We start from the raw sequence: 22170 nt of genomic DNA, 5'->3' as shown, positions 1-22170 counted from the left end.
GAGCTTTTTTTAACTTAAGCAAGCTTACACAGCTTTCACAGTCATGGTTCAAAGTTCGAGAAAGAAAATCTAAGAAAGCTCATTCAGAAGCCCCCTACAGATGGCGCTTGATAGCTTTCGAGAACTTGAAAATACGATTTCCTGAAGGATTTCCTCCAAGCAACTAAACAAATGTATATTCTAATGTTTCTCCATCTCTTTCTCAATTATGATTACCTTTATTACATTTTCCGCCGACAATTTCCTCTTCCTGAATAAAACAAAAACTCTTCAGCAGTTATTACGCTTAATTTGAAAACATTTAATTACCATAAATTATATTTTTGTATAATTACATTTTCTGCTTTATTGTTACATTTATATCGTACTGTATTGTATTGTATATTGTATAGTATGCATCATGCATTATGCTTAGTAAAATCACGCAAAAATGTATCATTAAAAATTGATGCCTTTACTTCTGTAACCTCATAATAAAGAGATGGAGGCAGGGAGCCATATCATGTCGGGGGTTTTAGGGGTAAATGTTTCTCTTTCTGTGCCGGCTATTGTTGCAATTAAAGTTGGGCAGTTAATTGTTGTTTTTTTGTTTTTATGTTGATTTAATTAAAATTATGAACTCGCTTAGTTGGCATTAAATAACAAATAAAAAAAAAAAGTTCTACATGCGATTTATAAAAAAGTTCATTCTTTCATTGTGTGGTTTTTCGTTTATGTTTTCTGAGTTGTTCTTCTTTTCTCTGGGTGTATACACTTAGCAAAAATATGCATTACAAACTATTAGCAGTGTTGCCCTCAAGCGGGCCGGGGGGAGACGGGGGTGCAGAAGGACGAGTAGGCGTGGTGTACACATTTATAAACTAAGAATATCATTCGAATTCGCAGCGAGATGCGAGGCGGATGGGCTCGTAATCCCAAACAAAGCCAAGGAATATGTCATCCATCCATCTCTATGTCTCCCCTTTTAGTACCTAAACTGTCCCTTCTTCCCCCTCTCGTTGTGGTAGACCCTCAGAGGAGAATAGCTGCCATTCCCATTGCCATTGAGGGAGGCACCAGCGCCGGCCCCATTGCCCGCTCCATTGCCATTGCTGGCCCCATTCCCGGGAGAGGTGGCGCCTAGATTCTGGGAGGCTGAGCCCGAGATGAGCTCCTCGGAGTGCTGCGGCTTGGCGGTGCAGCGCGGGGCGAGTATCAGGTTGTAGATCACAAAGTAGATCAGAGCCACGATGCAAGCGACAATGGCCAGCCATTGGTAGGTGCATTGCCAGGCCTCCAGCTTGGGATTCTTCTCATCGCGAGCCAATCCAATCAGAGCACCAAAGCCCTTGCCTGCAAGAACCAAATAACAAAATAGAAACTCTCGAATTATTCAAATTCTTCCAAAACTCACCCAATCCGAAGAATGCCAGCACAGCGATGGCCTGTCCAGTGGCGGTCAGTTTCCTGGGCATGGCATGACGCATATACAGAATGATCGTGATCCAAATCAGGCCAATGACGGCCGGTTCTATGGCCTCCATGACAACGGTCAACCACTGGGTCTGGGCATCGCTCAGGGCCGTGAAACGGATCACATAGATGGCCAATCCAGCAATGAATACGTTCGAGTGTCCGCAGTACTCGATGAACTTGTCCACATTGAAGAAGAGCACCAGCACGAGGACCAGGCCGGAGTAGCACACAGCATCCACATCGGAAAAGGTCCAGCGCAGGAAGCTGTGGATGCTGCTCCAGAAAGTACCAAACAGAATGGACACCAGGGTGAGCACCACGATCTCGGGGCTATAGCGACGAATGGCAGACATGGGAACCACCAGCATGCCGGTCTTGGTGTGCCACCACCACTCGGGCGGACTCAGCGGCATCTGCGAGGCACAGAGCAGGACAACGGCGCCCAGGACAAAGCACACGATGAATATGATCAGGGCAACCAGAGCTGCATCCTGATTAGGCTCCTGCTGGAAGAAGAACAGATCCAGCGGCGAGAAGAGCAGCACATAGCCAATGGCACCCCACACATACTGGCGGCAGACCTCCCCACGTCCCTCGGAGGTCTCACGCACCGCAATCACGATGGCGGTGTTCAGCAGGGTGAGGGCAGCCATGCAGAAGATGTCGCCCAGCAGGCGGATTATGGTGTAACCCACAAGGGTATCCTGAACACTGCCAGTGGTCTGGCGAAAGATTGAAAATTCCAATTAAAAAAGATGATCTGAGAGGGAGTGTATGGCTCAGACTTACATTCACACACTCACTGTTCGAGAGTACGCTCTCGTCGTGGTAGGGATTCACCACCAGACACTCAACCATGGGCTTGCAGTTGGTGCCGTTCTTCAAGTCCTTCATGTAGTTCACCTGCTCTTCGGGTATGTGGCACTGGAAGCCCTCTGGGGATGGATTATTGAGAGATACACTCGTATTACAATTACGAATTGTAATCAAACATTTCAGCAAAGACTCACCCAATGGATACTGACACCATCCCTCGTAGTCGTCGTTCTTCTCCTCCTGACTGATCGCAGAGCCCATTACGGCCTGCATCACAACACTAGTCGTGTCCTCGGTGTACGCATGGCAGCGATTGACCACGTCCTGGCCCAGAGAATTGCGCTGCGTGATGCAGAGATGCGGCGGCTGGACGTAGACCTTCTTGGGTGATGTCTTCGTCTGTCGAATCGACCGACGGGCCGCCTCGGCACTGACCAACTCAATGCCGGCACTGTCGGCGGGATCGGGGTCCACAGAGTCCACCACTTCCCGTTTGGAGCGCAGGCTCTCGGTGACGGCACTGGTCGCGTCATCGTCGTACTCGAACTCTGAACTCTGCTCCGTGGAGGGGGCCAGGGTGGGGACCTCAGCCAGCCACACCTGATACATGTTCTCGTAGTGCTTGGGGTTCTGGCAGCTGTAGGTGCAGCGTGTCAGGTTGATGCTGCCCTCCTTCTGGTCCCACTGGCTGCAGCTGGCATTGGCGCCACACCGCTCCTGGAACAGAAAGGCACCGCTGGCATCGCAGCCGAAGCTGACCTGCGGCTGGTGGGCATCCGACCGGCTGACCTCGGGAATGGCAAACAGGAAGGCGTAGATCAGAGCGGGTATCAGCAGGAAGATGGCAGTCAGCACTCGCAGAGTGCGGCCAAAGGTATTGGGATTCCGGGCAGCCAAACGATCGGCCCAGGGACCAGCAATCAATGGACCCAAAATGGACACAAAGGGTGCGATGATGCTGATGGTGCGATACTCGGAGAAGTTCAGCCCCAGAAGCAGCGGCTTGGTGGCATGCAGCACATGCAATGCTGTCAATCCTGAAAGGTGGAGCACAAGTCCATAGTGTCAAGAAAAGTCTTTGGTCTTGGTCGTCTTCTGGTACTCACCGCTGATCACGAAGAATACGACAAACTTGAGCGAAATCAACGTCTTGTTGACACGCGGCTTGCGATCGGCAATGAAACCCATTTCCTCGATTCGGGTTACTACAAACTATCTATGTATAATCTCTCTAATTAAGCCACCTTTTCGGAGGGTTTCGTTTCGTTTCGTATCCGCTTCTCTCTATTCGTTGGCTTTCAGTCCGCTGCTCATGTTAGACGACGACTCGATGGGTTCTGTAAGAAAGGCAAGCCAGAAAGATGGTTATCATCTCTGTGATGCAAAACGGAGGCAAGACACTGGAAACACAAGCACCACACGCAACCACAAAAGTCACAGCCACCAGACACACACCCAGTAAGCCATACCAAGTGCAACCACAGCCGCAAGCATTCCCCTCCACTCCACTCCACTCCACTCCACTCCACTTCTGTTCGTATGAAGCTGTCAGAGAGATGGTTAAAACTACTTATGCACCCTATAATCTACTGTATGTCCAATTAGGGGATAACAGAAACCAATCAAACCATTTGATGCCACCCATTGATGATAATCGGCATTGTCAATGAACCAAACAGGCAAATAAAACATGTTGAAAACCGTTTGAGAGTGCCAGAGCCCTCCTCATAAATATAGATAGATATATGCATGTGTGTATGCATTGGGTATACTATTTGTATGCTCCACACAATGGGGTGTCAAAAATAAACAAGTGTCAATAGGCAATAGGCCGCACACACAAACGGCAGCCACGCGGAGCTCCACCAAAATAACACAATAATTGAACGAAATACCAAGGGGCCAGAGAAGAGGTTCATGGGTCGAACATTTGAGTACCCTAAGCTCTACTCTATTATTCGTAAGAGAGTGTGATCCGATCTTGGCAGATTCGTCTTCTAGCAGCCACGAAAGGTGTCTATGCTCCAAAGATCCTCCATTCTCTAATGGTTGCAGACACCTGCTTTCAATCGTAATACCCATTCTATAGGGTACTACTAGAGACAGACAACAAGCAATTACATTCACGTATAATGAAATACATACAGCAACTGCCCTAGACATCAATTTAAATTAAATTGTCAATGGAACGCATGTAGCTTTAATCATCAGTTAACTATATAGGCTGGCGATTATGATAAGAATTGTGTGGGGAGTGTGTTGAGGAGGCAAAAGAGGACACTTGGAGACTTGGGCTTAATGCAACCACTAGACAGTGCATTAAACCCACTCGACAAGTAAATTGCTTTATAATAACTAAAATGCATGTGTCGAGGCAGAATGAAGATGAAGCTGCCCCGTTCGTTGTCTGAGTTGCAATTTGCAAGATGATGCCTAAAGTGGGGCCCAAAGAAGTGCTCAACTTTGACAATGATACTGAAAAGGAAAGGGCAAATGAAAGTGCGCCACCATGGCCATATTTTGCTTGTTGCGGCGGCACTTTTCCAGCTGCGCAGCAGAGAGGGCATATTGAAAACAAGAAACAAGATCTTAAGTATTTTATTAAGGGGTACTACAAGTGTAAGAGGGTATATTGAGTGTGTGTTATTGAGGTGGAGGTGTCTCACAAGGTTTTCCCCTGAGGCTTCTAAGAGTATTTATATAGGGCTATTATCCATGTATCGATGATGATACATGATACAAATAGTGGGATATTCAAATGAAAGCCTTTGCGACAATGTTTCCCTCTGTTTTCGGCTCATTTTAAAGGTACCACTCAAGGAGTTCCTATGCACAGGGTACCTTTTAGTCGAAATAGAAACCCTAGCACTCGTATTCGTTGTATTTGCTGTTGTTTGCTGTTGTCGGGTTTAGCCAAACCGGTTGTTTAAGTTGTCAGCCAAAGCAAATTACATCACCCCGAGCAGAAAGCGCAACATTTAACCGACTCTGCGTGTGATCTACGCCCCCTAACCCCAGCCGCAAGCCCAAGCCCAACCCAACGCCATAGACAAGGCCAGGCCATCCGGCAGATGGGCAGATGGGCAGACATCTGCAAGATCTCAGCAGCAACACCACCACCACCACCAGATAATTGAACAGCTCTTCCAGGCAATTGCCTACAGCTGGTCCATGCCAGCGAATGAATGAATCAACCTCAAGGTCTGATTAGCCCAAAATTTATACACTGCTTAAGTTTTAATGTTACACTGCCACTGGGAGCCCATCAATAGGGTCTGCTGACGGCCTTGCCAAAGGTCAAGCACGAAACTAAACAAAATAAAAATCGACAAGTAAACAGAACACTCGGAGGCTACACCAATGACTCATTTCGAAACACTATAGTCTTATCTCCACAATAAACTAAAAACTGACAAATGTGACGCCCCACGAATACAAATCTGTGGGGATACATATAGTAGAGTAGGGATCGGATCCCACAAATGTGTTATCAGTGGGGATGGCTGCAACAAATTGCTGGTACGAGCCTAACAAAAATATAGTAAAGTTTATGGCTGCTGGCGGCTTATCTCGGCATCAGCATCGGCATCAGCATTGAAATTGGACAGACCAGAGCTACGGGTATACATATAGCAAAAAGGTCAGATCGCTGAACAAAAGCCAAAAAACTGGCGGCAATGCATGACGTAAGCCGGCAATAACAGCAACAATAAGAGAGCGACTATAAAAACTGTCGCTGGGCTTGAGACCAAAATTCAAATTAGTAACCAGCGAACAGCAAAAAAAATGGAGCTTCAGTTTCAACTTAATGACAAAACGCCTCGCACGCACACACCCCGAAAAGCGTTAAATCCAATAGAAAAAAAAAACAAACCACCAAAATCCAAGCCGGGATCCACACACACACACGAACACACACCCTGGACGCACACACCATGGACTGCCTCTGATTGCCCCACATGGGCATTGTCTATGACACAGTGCGCTTATTTATGACCTAAGGTAAACTTTTGCCGGCGCTAGCCACCAAAATGGCTGACATTTTCTATTGCGTGCCACCGATGGGACATAAAGGGGGAGACCTGGAGACCAAATGGCACTGCCACCCGGCAAAAACAAGCCCCAACGGGGGCCTCCAACGTTTGACAATTAACTATGATGTATGTATAATAGTAAATGTACGGGGACAGACAGCCCAGCCGAGTGCAATTAAGGAAATGCCATCATACTTTTGCGATTGAAAAGGAAACGGAAATGTCGAAAGGGAATTAAGAAAAGTTGTGGGCTTAAGCAAGAGTATTTTGAAGAAAAGCTATAATAAAACTCGAAGAAACTAAAAATATATTTGAAGATATTTTGGCATATGTTTACTTATATGCCCACCCTTTTGTATATACTATATTCTAGAATTTACAAGATTATGTGCTGCCCCTACCGCCCACGCAACTGTTGAAAACATTTAAAAATACCTAAATAAATTAATTACTTTTATAAACTAATGGAAAAACTATATACGTTCCCCAACCGATATCATTTTCGACCGCTTTGCCGCCTGTACTAATGTAGCTGACGTTTCTTTTCAGTTTTCGCCACACGCTCGCCTGCAACTTTTCCGCTTGGGTGCCACTCTTTCTCTGTGCCTCTGTGGCATGTTTGGGAATGAAAATTACTGTGGGGCACTACTGTGAGAACTCTGCTGGCTGCTGATGGCGTCGCCACCGTGGCGGTAATTATGTATGTACATAGGTATGTGTGTATGAAGAGTATGCGAGGCAGCCCAGGCAGCCCCAAAATAGAAATTTAATTACAACAAACGACAATTGCTGCCGCGAACAGCAAGAGGTCTGCTCTGCCTTTGGGGTGACCCGTGGGCTGGCTACCTATGGCGATTGTTTATCAGAGATCCCTCTGTAAATCACTTTGTAAAAGTCAATTAGTGATAAGGCCAAAGCCGAAATCAAAGCGTGTGTGTGTGAGGTAATATATTCGTATCTTGTCGATGCCTGGTGCAAATTCTATTTGTTAGCTTTTGCATTTGTTTGTTTATTCACTCGGTTCGGTGTTTGCCCAAGGCCTGTCTGCTGCCACTATGTTGCCAAAGATCTCTTAGCACCTTATTTTTTTGTAGGTAGCAGCCGGAGCCTCTCTCTTCGAGTATCTCTAGAGATTGTTGCGCTTTGCTGCGCCTGTGCACCGATGTGGTTGGACCCCGATTCTCATTGTGGGTCAATTGCTTTTATTTTCGGGCGGGGGGGACACGGGCTGGGGCCTGGGTTTGGGCTTGCGATCAGACAGCGCGGCGCATGACAGGCCGCTCGCTTAATTATGCGTAACACGACGACAGCACCGCGCGGCATTCAACAGGAAAATAGAAAAATAGAAAAGCCGCAACAAAGGCCGCTGCCTGCATTTGGTTAAACTCATGAATGACTGCCACTGCTCTCTGGCCACTCTGGCCACTCTGTCCGCTCTGGCTGGCTCTCTGTGAGCGGCTTAATTAACATTTAAAATGCATAAATTGTGCGACCGTTCGAACTGTGTCAGCAATTTGGCTCCGCACATGGGCGGGCAGCGGCTTACGTGGGCTGTCTGCCCAAGCAAGTGCAGCCAAGGCATGGAAGGGTGCCGTGTCGCCCAATGAAAGTGAGAGACTGACTGGAAATCAAAAGGAATTCCGATTAGGATGAGGCTGCCACCTTCTACCTTCCCGCAGCACTGCCCGGGGATAAAGTCAATGTACCCATTAATGGCCTCATAACGCCACATTACACATTTACATACAATTTTCATTTCAGATTCGCGCAAGCGAAACAAAAACAAAACGTTAATTTCAATTGTAAACCAAATGGAAATTATTGCAAATTTCGTAGGCACCTTTTGACATTTACTGGGCCCCTAAGGCAGAGCAAACAAAAACAGCAACAGCCACAGCAAGCCCATGGATAATGCCGCATGTAATTTCCGAATACGCTCCGCAATTTCGATTCTGTTCAGAGCCGCCTTAAGCCGGCGACTCATACATAATTACGGATAAAGGTAAACCTTTCCACTTGCATACACTTTTGGCATTTTTCTTCGATTGCCTCATAAATTTGTACATTTAATTAGTGGGGGTAGGGGGGAGCAGGTGGCGGGGCGGGGCGAGTTCTCCCTTTTTTACTGTTTGGAATTGTCAGCACGTAGCGTGATTCTGGTTTCGTTTTATTTATTACAATTGCATTGAAGCGACCCCCACACAAACAGACAGACAAACATACATGTGTACATATAGACGACCGATCCGGCAGAGTACCGTAACGCAAATCTATTGAGTAGGTGAATTATTGATGGATGTGTCGGCATCGGAGGAGGAGAGTTTTAAGGTGAGGCGACATCGCACGCCCCAAAAGCCAAACCTTGGCCACTTTATGAGGCCCATTTCCGCTAGAGTTTTCGTAAATGATGTTGTGTTGTGCAATAATTCATTGTTTCCCGTGTGAGGTCTCTTCGTATGCTAGATTTGCATTTGCAATGCCATTCCTCAATGCATTGCATGGTTATACTATACACGTTATGGAAATTCATTTAAGCCGCTTTTTCCTGACTCATAAACGTGTTGACAGCTTGTTAGGAATGCTGCCCGCTTAGCAGGGTCTTAGCTGTTATGCACAAGTATCTATTTATAAGCCGGTCTATTCATAGACAAGCCACCCACCCACTCACTTTCGGGTAAAGTTAAAGACTACTTAGCATCTTTTATCCCCATTTAATGCACTCGGAAACGCATTTACAACAACTAAACAAGAACGCGCCCCGGGGAGCCCCGGGGAGCCGCCTGGTCACGCCCCTGTTTGGGTGGGCACACGCAAAGACCCATCCCGGGGTACTCCTCACATGTTGGCTCGTGCCTGTTGCCGGCTAATTAATTAAGGCAAAGAAATTGGGTCAGCGGCAAGCGGTAGGCAGCAAGGAAAGTGCATGAGGGAAATGGGGAGAACATGACCCTCCGTGCTCTTCATAAGGAAAATTTGTATTGGGAAAATTCATAAAATTTTCTAACAAACCCACAAAAATTTATGTGCAAATGTAAAACCCAGAAAGATTCCATGATTGAGCAATTTATAGAGGCCCCGCACGCAAGTCACAATCCCCCAAAGAATACGACTAGGAATGGGGGAACAAGGCTAGTATTATATGGGGGGGGGGGGGGGGGGGGGGAGGAGAGACAGCGGAGGTTAGTTTATGCAGATGTACAAATCCAGTGGAGAAATATTTCCACATAGTTTATGGCGAAAATTCTCTCAATTAGTGCGAGACTAAAATAGAAAATTTGTCTTCTCTGACAGTCGGAAAACAGATTCATAAATACTCATACATATGTATTTACCAAAGCATAATACTGCTGCTGTTTATATTTGAATAGTTTTTCTCTCTATGTGGAAGCCACATAATGGCATATGAACTGTCGATCCCCAAATTATTGCAAAATTCTAAACAAAAGCAGATCGTTTTCTATATGTTGGAGAAGCCTATAATTATTCAAAAATATCTTAAGGGATTTCCCCTTTTATCTGAATGTTCTGCTTTGATTTCCTGTTTTTTATTTAAGCAAGAAAAATAAACAAGCAGCCATCCCCCCCCCCTTTCCCTTTTCATTTTCCTTTCCCTTAATTTTTCACAGGGGAAAGAAGTTCAAGTCAATTATGTTTTTATTTTTGGATCACACAATATGTGGAAATCTGTTGAAAATTCTGTGTCCGAGCAAATGGAGAATAAACGAAAGGTTAGCTATGTGGTATCGATGCTAGTGATACCCTGGAAGAACTATATCCCCATCTTGAGGGGTCTCCATGCTCAGATTTAGATTACCCGCACATTCACTCTTTAGGGTCGAAAATGCCTTCAGATACCCTTGAATAATTGCTAAATCAATAGACAAATTTCCATATTGTTTAAGTTTTCATTATGAGAGGCAGAGGCTAGCCACCACTTGGATGCAATGGGGCCGGCTGCTTGCAACTTGTTGCATTTTCCCCAAAGTTTACATTAGAATGTTCTTGTTCTGGTTCCCACAAAGTGTCTGGTCGGGCAGCCATCTGCCAGACGGTGGGCAGCAGGATGGGAGGGCGGCAGATTGCAAAAATATTACATTTAGATTTTCATTGCCGTCAGCGGTGAGGCAAGCGCCATTAAGCTGTCCGAAACTGTCCATTTCAGCATCAATTTGTTAGTGTCATGACCCCACTGCGGTGGCGGTGGCGGTGGCGGTGGCAGCGACAACGAGAGCGACGATATCACGACTATGTATCTCTATAGAGCTATGTGAAGCAGTGACATCATCTCGTTATTTTGACGTAATATTTTTCGGGTGAAAGATCTATATTTAAAACACATTTTAGCGGACAGTCTGCCGCGGGGCAGAGAGTGATCTTCGATGGTAAATGAGAGGCAGCGCGGGGGAAGTTCTAACCAGTTTGTTTGCACGATTCAGATTTTCAATCACAATTCCGTAATAATGATATCATAGACCTCCAGACCCCAGGCTGACTCAATGTTCCATAAATTAGCATCTGACCTCGTAATTTTATATGCATTTGGAATGCGTTTTCAATAGAGTCCCGCCAGACCCGCCAGTCTCGCCAGGCCAGCCGGACTTTCCAAATACCAAAGCAGCTTGGAATGCTTTGGAAATGTTTGGCAAACTTCGGTTTCAACAGGCACGCACACAATTGGCTGGCCTGCCTTTAATTGATTTGTAATTGTAGGGGTTCATTTCATTTTTCAATTAATTAGTCAGTGCGTTAATTGCCGCTATCCAAAAACAGCATTAGAGTCGGGGAAGCCGACAATTGAGACATCGATGCGATGATGTGCTGTGTTGGGCTGCCGCCATAAATGTATGGTAACCTACGTCCGACAGGGCCATCGTGGAATCACAGTCAAGGCAGAGACAGAGCCAGAGCCAGAGCCAGAAGAGTCTGGTAGGAGTCATGGGAGCCAAACGGCGCTGACACGACCAAGAGACGGAGTCAAGTCACGCATTGCAATCATTTCCTCAAAAACTTGATTTCCAATTCAATGGCAACGGAGCGGCAAAGACAGACAGCAAAGCACGGCAGAGCACAGCAACTGCGTTGTGCGACAAATGCAATTCTTAGTTTGCCCCCTCATCAAAACCGGCCCCCAAGAGCGCCAGTGCCAGTGCCAGCGCCAGCGCCAGCAAGAACGCCACAAAAGGAGATACACGGATACATTTGTAGCTACAAGCTGGCTTTGACGTTGCCCTGTCATTCAAGCCGGCAGATACTCGTACTCGAAGCTGGTAAAAACAGGAAAACATTTCCTCGAATGCAACATTAACTTTAACATGTTCTCGAGTAATTCACAAGATTTTCCCCGTCTTCCCAGCCCTTCCCAGATACTTGAAGCCAAATCCAAGAGCACTCGTATCCCCGACAGAGAGCAAATCTCTTGTGGCGTGGGCAGCGCTTTCGACGGGCCATGTCCCATTAGATTGACAATGGCGCCGTTGCCGTTGCCGTTGCCTTTGCCTTTGCCTTTGCCGTCGCCCTCTCCGGCTCTTGTCTGACAGCCTGACATTGAAATTTTCTGCACTTTAACTGGCTTATTTAATGGTAATGCTGGCAAGCCCATAGGCTCGCGGAAACTCAAAGACTTGGTCGCCAAAAAATCAAAACAGAACCCAGAAAAGTTTGCCCTAGTTTCGTCGGTCCGCCAAAATACGAGTCGCCTAGTGGTGCGTCATAAATAAAACACAGAAGAGAGCAAGCAGCCACTGTATAAGCTTGGGGGTCCATGACAGTTGCCGAAATAGCCTGAAAGTATCTTTGTATCTGTACGTACATATTTATGCCTGTGAGGGGCGTCGGCGACTCTGAGTCATCCGATTCTTGCAAAAGCTTTGACACACATATAGAACAAGTATTTACAAAATATAGAATGAGATGTGTGTATTACAACAGATGTAGATGAAAGCTAGACGAAATCTTAGCATTCCAATTCGGAAATGAAGGTTAAGGGTTATTGGAGCACTTCTTAGGATCGACTGGATCTACATATAAAGAGAAATCTGTTGTATACGTTTGTGGCACCATAATCATAATCGTTAAAAACTAAGAAAACCATGGGCATTACCCTTCCTTCCTTCCTTCCTTTTTCTGTATTTACTTAACAATTTATTTATTATTTATGTTGTGCTGAATTTTTGGGGGTGCCAGTCCCCTGTTTATTTGCCCGCATGCCAAGACGTTTCGTTTGAATAAAAAACACACAGCATTAAAAATATATGTACATACATATGTATATCCTCAGCAGATGTGCGGACAGATGAGCTCAAAATGTCAACAATTCTCGTATGGAAACAGCACAAGCATATACATACATACTACATATGTATGTAATTTGAAATTCTGGAAAAATCAGCACAGAAATTGAAATTAGCTAACATAATTCCGATGCGACTGCGATCTCTTGTGGGCCATGCAGACGGTAGACAGCAGACCGAGCCGAACCGGACCGAACCAAACCGACAACAACAGAGATCATGATGAGGTTATCTGTTGATGACGCCGAATGATGTCATATATGAGGACCGGCGGACACACTCGAATGCCTCATATCTAAAGCTTGTTTCGGGTTCTGTGTTTCAAAATTATACAAATACATATATACGTATATATACTATATACATTTGTTGGGCCTTTCTTCCGCTCACCGCGTCGCCGCTGCTCCGCTCCCGTCTATCGATTTGTTTGAGTGTATTTGTGGGGCTCCATTGTTTGCCATTAGAATGTGTCTTGTCTGCCGGTTTTACGGGTAAGGTAAGGTAAGCTCTAAAGTTGTTTGTCGGGTTTCTGTCTGCACAGATCGGACTGCTTCGCTTTCTGCGAAATTCAAGTTCAAGAAGCAGCAGCAGACGTTGCGGGTGTTTTTTGTGTATATCAAAAAATATACGATACAATACACACAAAATGTAAGACAGAAAAACAATTCCTAACGTTCATTCCACCTAGATATCTTGAAGTTCCTTTATTTTGTCTTGGCTTTGACTTGGGGTGGTTGTCGTCGTTATCTAGCCCTATTGTAAGGGTGGTTCCTGACACACTCTACCTTTTGGGGTTGGTTTTCTGCCCCTTCAGCTATTAGTGCGTCTTGGCCCTCTTTTGCGTGGATTTCACGTTTGGGCTTGATTGATGGCAACGCCTGGCGTGTTTTAATTCCGATTTCCCATTTTATTGCACAGCCCAGTACCGTAAAGCTATCCCATTCATCCCGTAAAGGGGTGGCTAACAGTTGTTCGTTCGTGTTTCGGCATGTGGCGGCATTCGCTGCCACCCCATCCCCATCCCCATCGGCATGCCGCACAAATCTTACACGGGGCAGCTCTGCATATTTTCTTCATATTTTCGGATACTTATGGCTGCTTCCTTTGGGGTGCTGATAAATTGCTTAATTTATTGATGGATTGATCATGAAAAATGGTATCTTCGAGGTTTTTAGGTCAGCGGAGGGTTGAGTTCCGGGTCATATTTCAGTATTATTTTAAATAACAATTCTCAGGCTTCTTGCAATACGATACTTCATTTTGGGATCGAAAGAATGAGATTTCTAACTGTTATTTTCCTTTGTAAACCATTTGGAGTCCTTTAATTAAAGAAGACAAATCCATATGGGTTTTCTACCAGCCTTTTATCATACAATTACTCTTCTCTTTATTGTCTCGCAGCCCATAAACCTATTTTAGCCACTACGAGTATTGGGTCATTCCCATAAAAGGCAAGCACATAAGGGGCTCGTCTCTCGTTCCGAAACGGTCATAAATGACAAAAAAGAATGCAAATGCAAAAGGAAACGCATTGGCAACAAAGTGTACGCGGTGCACAGAAGCCCATGCAACAGTTGCAACATAGTACACCGCCAACGACGACGACAACGACAACGACGTCATGGGCAGAAAATAAAACTGTCAATAAAAATTACAACAAATTGTAATTGCCACCGCTCCCTCCCATGCCAGTGGTGTGATTAGGGGGCGGACCTGGCCACACGCAGGGCTCAGTGCTCAGAGCTCGGTGCTCGGGGGTTCGGCCTCGCGGTTGTAAGCAATTTAGTTACCAAGGCTACGACTGGCAGGGTCCTGGCGTCAATTGAGCGTTTGGCTGATTAAATTACCCGAGTGGACAGAGTGTGGGGGATGGCCGCAGAACAAAAGGACGACAATGCAGGCGGAAACGGAATCGGAAGAGGGGGTATAGTGCATTAAGCAATTTTCTCTTCACCATAATATATGTGCCATGGCCGCGTCGCCAGGGAGTCTGAGCGTCACAGAGTCGCCACGAGAATTGCATGTTTTTTAGTGCGACAGCGACCCCGAGCACCGAAAAGTACAAGTACGAAGCATGTCCCTAGCATTTCATTGATTTTCTGTTCCGTTCGTTTTCGTTTCTGTTGATGATTTCATTTTCTGAGCGCCTGGTGACGGATATCCTTCAAAGCAAATGCAACATGTGAGCCAGAGCCTCGCTTCGTTCCACCGAAGGGAAAACGAGTCCAAGTCGGAGTCGGAGTCGGAGTCGGAGGCAGGGTCGAGGAGGAAGTTGACGACGCGAAGTTGGAAGTAAGGCAGTGGATGGCTGTCGTCTATAGAGAGAGAGACCTTTGCTGGTTCAGCAAGTCACATCATATTCGCTTTTAATTTCGTTTCTTGGCTGCCACCGATGACCGCAGAAGCCCACAAGCCAGATGACATCACAATTTTTGTGAGTGGGCTTGATTGTGTGCTCTGTATCTGTGTCTGTGTATGTGTGCTTGTATATATACAATGATTGATGGTGAGTAAGCCTTAAGAAGAATGCTTAAAGGATAATTGGGGATACAAAGATGTGGGATTTAAGCCCAGGGTTAAGCTAATATAGGTACAAATAATTGAAGAGATTTCTTATGTGTGAGTAGCTTTGATTGGGTGTTTGTATATGTACTCGTTTGTAAAATGATTGATGAGCGATTAGCCCTGAGGTAGGTCTAAAAAAGGAGCGTATAAGGACTATGCGAATCGTAATCATCAACAAAAATTTCTCTTTCATAGATCATCATAATAAATGATAATTATTCCATAAATATTAAGAAATATTGCGTATGAAAACTCATTTCTATTCACAACAGTTCCATTCGATTCTTCATAAGTGCGAAATAAATATGCTAAATATTTGGAATATTTTTCAACAGTATATTTGGATCCTAATTTCCCATAAACGTTTGCAAGTATATCATTAATTTGATTCACTTTTCCGGCATTGTAGCCAATTTCTTAGGCTAATTATTCAGCTAATCACCAATAAATAAAAATCGTTCTTCGTTCCGTTTGTTATGGGGTTCTTTCTTCGCTATTTATACGAGTATTCGAGCTTCTTTTCCATTAAGCACAGCGCACCACTCAACCAGACACACACAGACATCGCACTTTGTTCCTGTCGTTGGATTTTATTTATATGTAATTCTCTTATTTTCAAATTAAAGGAAAATATTTCAAATTCAACACTGGCTGATGGGGCAAAGAAAAACTAACAACAACAGCAGCAGCAGCAGCAGCGACAGTGGGCAAATTTCTAGAATTAAAGACTACGAAAATAAGTTTTTGAATCGAAAAACTATAGGGAAAACACACACAAAAAAACAATATACAAATACATGTGTATGTAAAGTGGCAGAGGGAACACACACCGAAAAGCGCGCGTCGCGCGGCTGCTTCAAATAAAAACGATTTTGGTTTTTATTTTATTTATTTTTTTGGCGGCAGCAAGAAGCCAAAAGAGACGCTGCTTCGGCGTGGGTGACTTCGACTCCGAACGAATCGCGAAGATTTAAGTTTCGTACTAAGGCGCACGGACACGTCCAAACACGTCGCCGGTCGAAAGAAAACTAGAAACGAACGACGAGGGCAGAACGCGCGCCACGCTGAAGTCCACGGAAGCGACTGCTGGGCCAGCCAGCTATAGTATAACTTCAGCGGCATTTCGGTATATCATGGAATACTTTTAGCGGCCGGCACAAAATGGTCGCGTATTACTTATGCTACGGTTTTTTGAGCAGCCACTCTCTGGTAGTCTGGTAGTATTTGCCAAGATTTTCCGGAAAGCGGCCTTTCAAGCGTTTTCCGTGTGTGTCTGTTTTATTTACAAGGTATTCGTGGTCCACAAGGGTATGTTAGACACGTGCGAGAGTACAGCCAGAAAGCATTGTTGATAAAAAGCAAACACATACATGTACGTATGTATATGTAAACCTAGAAAAAAAGCCCTGAGCCCCGAATAGTTACACTAAGATTTAAATATTTAACATATGCCATTATATTTACCACGAAAGTGAAAATATTAAAATGTAAACATTTCTGATCAAATATATTTATTTATTTATTTTTCCTTGAAGATTAATACTAGGGGGCCAGCCCGCCTCGCTCATGCGACAACCCTCGGCTCACTCGCTTCTCTCGCTCGCTCCGAAATGAGTAAAATATTGGATGACGGCCACCCAAACTTTTTTATGTAAAAGATTGTTTAAAATCTTTTTATATTTAGACTCAATATGCGCGTTATTATAAAGACTTTTAATACATTTTGTATTTAAATCAATGTGAATTCTATTTAATTTCAATATGTTACTGTTTAAAAAAAAGTATTTAATTGAAATATGTATGTACATATGTGTCTTTTTTTTTGGCTTACATTTATAGGACTTATAGTGTATAGGTATAGCCATAATCTTTCTGGAAATTTGATCATAATAATAATTTGAGTAACCGAAAAAGGAACAACTTTCCTCTCCATATCTGCACTTTAAGAAGATTTTATATAAGCATATCTATCCATCTACCTATCCATACAAAATCATGGCTATCATAAGACTCTTACAGATTTCTGTCTTCTGAAAATAGAACCATGATGGAAAGATATGTAATTTCAACAGCAGTAATTCATTTTCCACTTATGATAGGAGCACTCTTTGAATAGTACCCAAATAGCAAGGTATCTCTCAGTCGAAGTGTCGTGGCTCTAGTGCTTTTACTTGCTTCCGTCTGGAAATTTTCAACCCTTAGGCACAGACACAGACCAGGACACATTTGCACAGACACATTATACACCCCCACGGAGCTATGTATGTCCCCAGTGGGATACAATAGGGATAGACACGACACACGTGCAACTGTTGTGGAGGGTGGCTCTGTTTTCTGTTTCGTCTGGCTATTGTCGTATGCATATTGCATTTGATTGATGCAATATACAATTTCCCTAATGAACTCGAAAATATTGACCTAATATGCATAACTAAAAGGTCTGTAATTTAATGTTTACACGAGGGAAAGATAGGGGCGGGAAACTAACTAAATGTGAATATTAGTTTCATGGGAAAGATTTTAATTGTCATGGAGTCTGACTTGGCTGACCAATGGAAAACTCTTAATAGTTATAATCCAACAGCAGGTGCAGCTACCACAGAACAGCTGCCTCTTAGAAGGGGTTTCGAGAGCTCTAGTCCAAGGCAGGAGGAGTGCGGCCTATAACTGTCCAGAAACAGTTGCTGTCCCACAGCTGCTTTAATTAAGTTTAATTTAAGGCGACAGGCATACATCGATGCATTTGGCTCTCTGCAGGCAATAGCCACTAGTATATGCTGATATTGATGATGCTCTCTGAATGTCTATTTCAGATGCCGCCGATTAGCCTAATGCCCCAATGGAACTTTAAGTTTAACCCATTGCTGGGCACGTGGCTGGGCATTGGTATGGGAATGGGAATGGATGATTCGTTGCGTTGCTCTTGGGACTGCTGCTACTGCTACTGCTGCTGCTGTTGCGACTGTTGGGACTCCTCCTGAGGCAGTGGTCTCTCCGTGGGTGCTATTTTTGGTTAGACGCTCGCTCTCGATCGCGAAAAGCAGAAGACACCGTAGCGCAGAGAGGCAGCAGCGTAGCGTACGGACGGATCGTCACTCCGGCGTAGCACAAATTCGGCCTTTCAGTAGAAATTCATTGGCCGCACAAATCGCATGTGGATCGGTGAATCGTTGAATCGGTGGATCGGTGGAAAATCAGACAGTGAGAATCCCCCATTAAAAGAAAGGCAGACAGCGAAAAGGAAAGACACACTCCATCAGATCAGATGCGGATCACTGGCGGACCGTCCCGACTGCTGGGGGCCGAAAAAAATACGCAAAAATTGATGGTTAAAATAAATAAATAAATGAATTTTCGGTGGCAACGTACCACAACACATGGCAAAGTGCAGTGCGCGTTTCAGATTCCGATTCACATTCAGATTCAGATTCACAAACAGATTCCTGTATCCATAATGAAAATGCCCAAAAACATAAGACAAAAATTCACAAAATTATTTCGAAAATAACCTGAAGAAAAGACTCATTAATTTTCCAATACCGTGTCAGAGTGAAAGCAAAAGAAAGAAAAAAAACAAATGAAAGTATCTGACGGATGCGAGAAGAGGTGTGCTGCTGTAATTTTAAACGCATTTTATGCGCTTGTTTTGACATTGAAATGAAATAACCATTAAAATAGTATAATTAAAACGGAGAAGATACCCAGAACCATAGCCAACACGGATACAGATACGAGATACACCTGAGAGATCACCAAAAGAATATTCATCTATAGGGAAGAGCTCCGGGAAGCAGTGAAAGATGACGACGCGTGGCATTCGCCGTAAGAAGTCGACGCTGACGGAGTTGAAGATAGCCGTGATTGGGGCACCCAGTGTTGGAAAGAGCGGTAAGATTCAGTAGCAAGTACTTCAGCAATAATTGGAGCAACAGAACAGACATATCCGATAGATACTTGTGGCATGGATGCCGAGCAACAACAGCAAATTAGTTGAGCAATCGCCGAATCGTGTATATTTAGACTGTTGTTTGTTTTGTTTATAAAGTGGCAGCACACATACACATGCACATGAAGACACTCACAGACCAATCTGTGTCTGTCCCTCTCTTTCTCGCTCCCTGTATGTGTGTTGGTGTGTGTGTGATTTTGTGGATGCCCCTACAAATGTATCTGGCTGGCACTTTGGCATTGCCTGCCGCTTTAATCGCTTTTCCACCGTTTGATTTGACAAGCGCTGCGCCTTTGCCCCTGCCAGTGCCACTGCCACTGCCGCTCTGACCAGGCCATGCCCTAATTTATGATGGGCCCCATGAGCACATCGAACAGATCGGAATGATGCTCGGGGCAGGGATCATTGGCAACGAGGCAACGTTGCATAGTTGCATATTTCTTCGATGCGGGCGACTTAGCGTTAAATTGATGTTCCCTGTCAGCCGTCACGTATGGCCATTCGCCTCCTTCCGGCCTCCATCCGAAAAGCACCGAAATAATTTTAATTTGTTACATTTTGTTAGGCCCCCTTGATCCCGGGGGTAAATTTATTCCCCGCCATGCAATCCGGCTGTCAACTTCGGGTTACACCTGCGTGCGATATGTCCCCCCTAGAAAGAGAGAGAGCGAGTGCAAAAAGAGACTGGCAGCAGCAGCAGCAGATCGTGGACAGTGGAGCCGCATGAAATATGACTAGAAAATATGCTTCACTAATAAATATAATGTGGAAAAGCAAAAGGAAAAGACAGAAAACGAGACAGCGTGGCATGCAGCAAGTTGATGCAAGGGCGGGGCATAGATGACAGATGAATGAGCTACGCGCCCGCGTCTGCCTGGGTTATGGATGAGGCTGACACTCTGAAGTGCTGGGCTCCTATTTCGCAATGAAAACTTTGACTGAGAGACGACTTAGAGACTACTCTTTTGGATTGACCAGCTATGCACCCATCAAGCCCAATTTTCCTCCTGAGATTTCCTCATATAAATGAGAACACACCTTTTAACAAATCAAATTACCCCAAAAGTTCCAAGCAGTATTAGAGTATAGCGACAAATGCATATATGCTTAATAAATTTATAGCCACATATTTTAATGTCATTCTGCCGCAATCTCAAAAATATTTAATGTATATGGAAGTATGTATGGGTAGTCTTTGTCGGGGGAGGCAATTAAAACACGCCCACACGCCGCACGCCCATTGCCCCGAAAAATTCCCCGTGCACGCATAAACACGATCAGTGCCCAGCGGGCATACTCTCGCAGAAGACGCCAAAGACAGACCAGAGCAGAGCAGAGCCACAACCATTGCCATTTCTGCGTCGTGTGTCGAAAAATTTAAACGTTGACCTCGTCGAAAATAAAAAAGAAAATTCGGAAAACATAAATTAAAACAGTCGTTGGCCGAATGTGTATGCGGTGTTGGGAAAATAAATGATGAAAATGTCGTTAAAAAGTCGCGAGGCAGCCAAGGCAACCCCCGTGCCGGCGACAAAACACACACACACACGTCCTCCACCGTCAGCGTCGTCCTTTCTGGAAGTGGCGCCTGAGGTTTCGGTTCCCAGGCGCTCGACTTGGTTTTTTTTTTTGTTTTAGTTCCGAGTTCAAAGCACTTGCATAGGAAATGACCAGAGACCAGGCACCCGGCACCAGGCACCCGGCACGGGGCAAACACCCTCCCCTCCAAAGCAGGCCTACTCGCACGACGAGGAGGGACTTCACGTCCAGCTTTTGTTGCCACGAGACACGCAACATTAGGGCTAGGCGCTTTGTTGTTGTTTTGTCGCCGCTCTGTAGTGGTGTAGCCGAGGCGGGTTTATTAACCCCACAGGGCGCATTTTCCACCTGCAGTTGTCCCCTGCAATCCATTTGGTAGCTCTACTTCACGCTCGCTTAAGTACTGACCCAAATCCAGGGCTCGAGGGTTGCTCGGGGGCGATGATACGTGAGACAGGAGAATGGAGGGCGTTCCCCTGGTTTACACCTGATCTGCCTGAATGATAAAGAACTCCAAATTAAATTCATGTTACGTAAATGGTTTCGGTTATTATATTTGATTGCAGCTTTAATCGTGCGCTTCCTAACGAAGCGCTACATAGGCGAGTACGATCATCAGACTGAAAATCGGTACAAGCACGAGGCCATGGTGGACGGTGAGCCGGTGCTCTTCGAGATACTCGACACATGTCCCAAGGTGAGTTTTGTCTTTTAAATAAGGGAGTTCCACTCACTCCACTCATTCGATCCACTTTCCGCCATTTTCCAGGCCGATGATGAGTTTCCCAATGCCGCGGAGCTGGTCCAGTGGGCAGATGGTCTGCTCCTTGTCTACTCCATCACCGATCGCAAGAGCTTCAACTATATACGCCGTGCTAAGTCCGATCTCCAGTCCGACACACCCGTCCAGCTGTGCGCCAATAAGGTGGACATGGTGCATCTGCGACAAGTGAGTCGCGACGAGGGCGAGATCTTGGCCAAGGACTTCGAGTGCAAGTTCAGCGAGGTCTCTGCCGCCGATCATGTCGATCAGGTGGCCGAGGTGTTCAACGAGCTGTGCAAGGAGGTGCTCGCCTCCAAGCGCAAGTCCAAGCAGAGTCTCCTGGAACGCATGCTCGGCGGCGCCCGACCCTACAGCCGGGGGAAGAGCGACAGCAACTTGCCAAAAGACTGACAGCAGTGGAGTGGGATTCTAAATGTAAATAAATGTACAATTTTTTTCTAAAGCAATATGGTTTTTCTTCGGGAATATGGGTGGGACGAGCGGAAACTTTGTGAGTCGTGGCAAGGCCCGCACCTCTCACTTTCTACCCGATACTCAGTTAGTTTATACGTGAGCTTATGATTTATATAAACTACACAATATATTTTATACGTACTTCTACGTAAGCGCCGGAATTGGTCTCCGAACCCAAGACTGCCGCATGCTCTCTCTCTCTCTCTCTTTCTATTTCCTTTGGTGTCGCTGTTACAAAAAAAGGACGAATTGAATTGGCCAATGCGGAGAGGCGGGGGTCACAAG

General features: G+C 45.3%; 2 protein-coding genes across 3 annotated transcripts; one reads left to right on the top strand and one right to left on the bottom strand.

The window, feature by feature from the left end:
- Positions 1–581: 581 nt before the first annotated feature.
- LOC108153347 lies at positions 582–16188 on the bottom strand. 2 transcript variants are annotated; one of them, XM_017283304.2, is made up of 6 exons: positions 15991–16188; positions 3378–3608; positions 2466–3308; positions 2245–2390; positions 1394–2177; positions 965–1332 (listed from the first exon to the last, which is right to left on the bottom strand). In XM_017283304.2, the coding sequence occupies exons 2-6, from the start codon at positions 3457–3459 to the stop codon at positions 965–967; spliced, it is 2223 nt and encodes a 740-aa protein (XP_017138793.1). In that variant the 5' UTR covers positions 3460–3608; positions 15991–16188. The 2 variants fall into 2 exon arrangements, with proteins under 2 accessions (XP_017138794.1, XP_017138793.1); XM_017283305.2 differs by lacking the exon at positions 15991–16188 and having other exon boundaries at positions 582–1332; positions 3378–3459.
- A 2049-nt stretch (positions 16189–18237) lies between these two features.
- LOC108153699 (ras-related and estrogen-regulated growth inhibitor) lies at positions 18238–21863 on the top strand. Its single transcript, XM_017283826.2, has 3 exons — positions 18238–19048; positions 21215–21345; positions 21418–21863. The coding sequence occupies exons 1-3, from the start codon at positions 18961–18963 to the stop codon at positions 21820–21822; spliced, it is 624 nt and encodes a 207-aa protein (XP_017139315.1). The 5' UTR covers positions 18238–18960; the 3' UTR covers positions 21823–21863.
- The last annotated feature ends 307 nt before the right edge of the window (positions 21864–22170 follow it).

This window comes from Drosophila miranda, chromosome XR, assembly GCF_003369915.1.
Source record: "Drosophila miranda strain MSH22 chromosome XR, D.miranda_PacBio2.1, whole genome shotgun sequence".
In the NCBI taxonomy this organism is placed as follows: domain Eukaryota; kingdom Metazoa; phylum Arthropoda; class Insecta; order Diptera; family Drosophilidae; genus Drosophila; species Drosophila miranda.
This window is presented reverse-complemented; position numbering and strand designations above follow the sequence as displayed.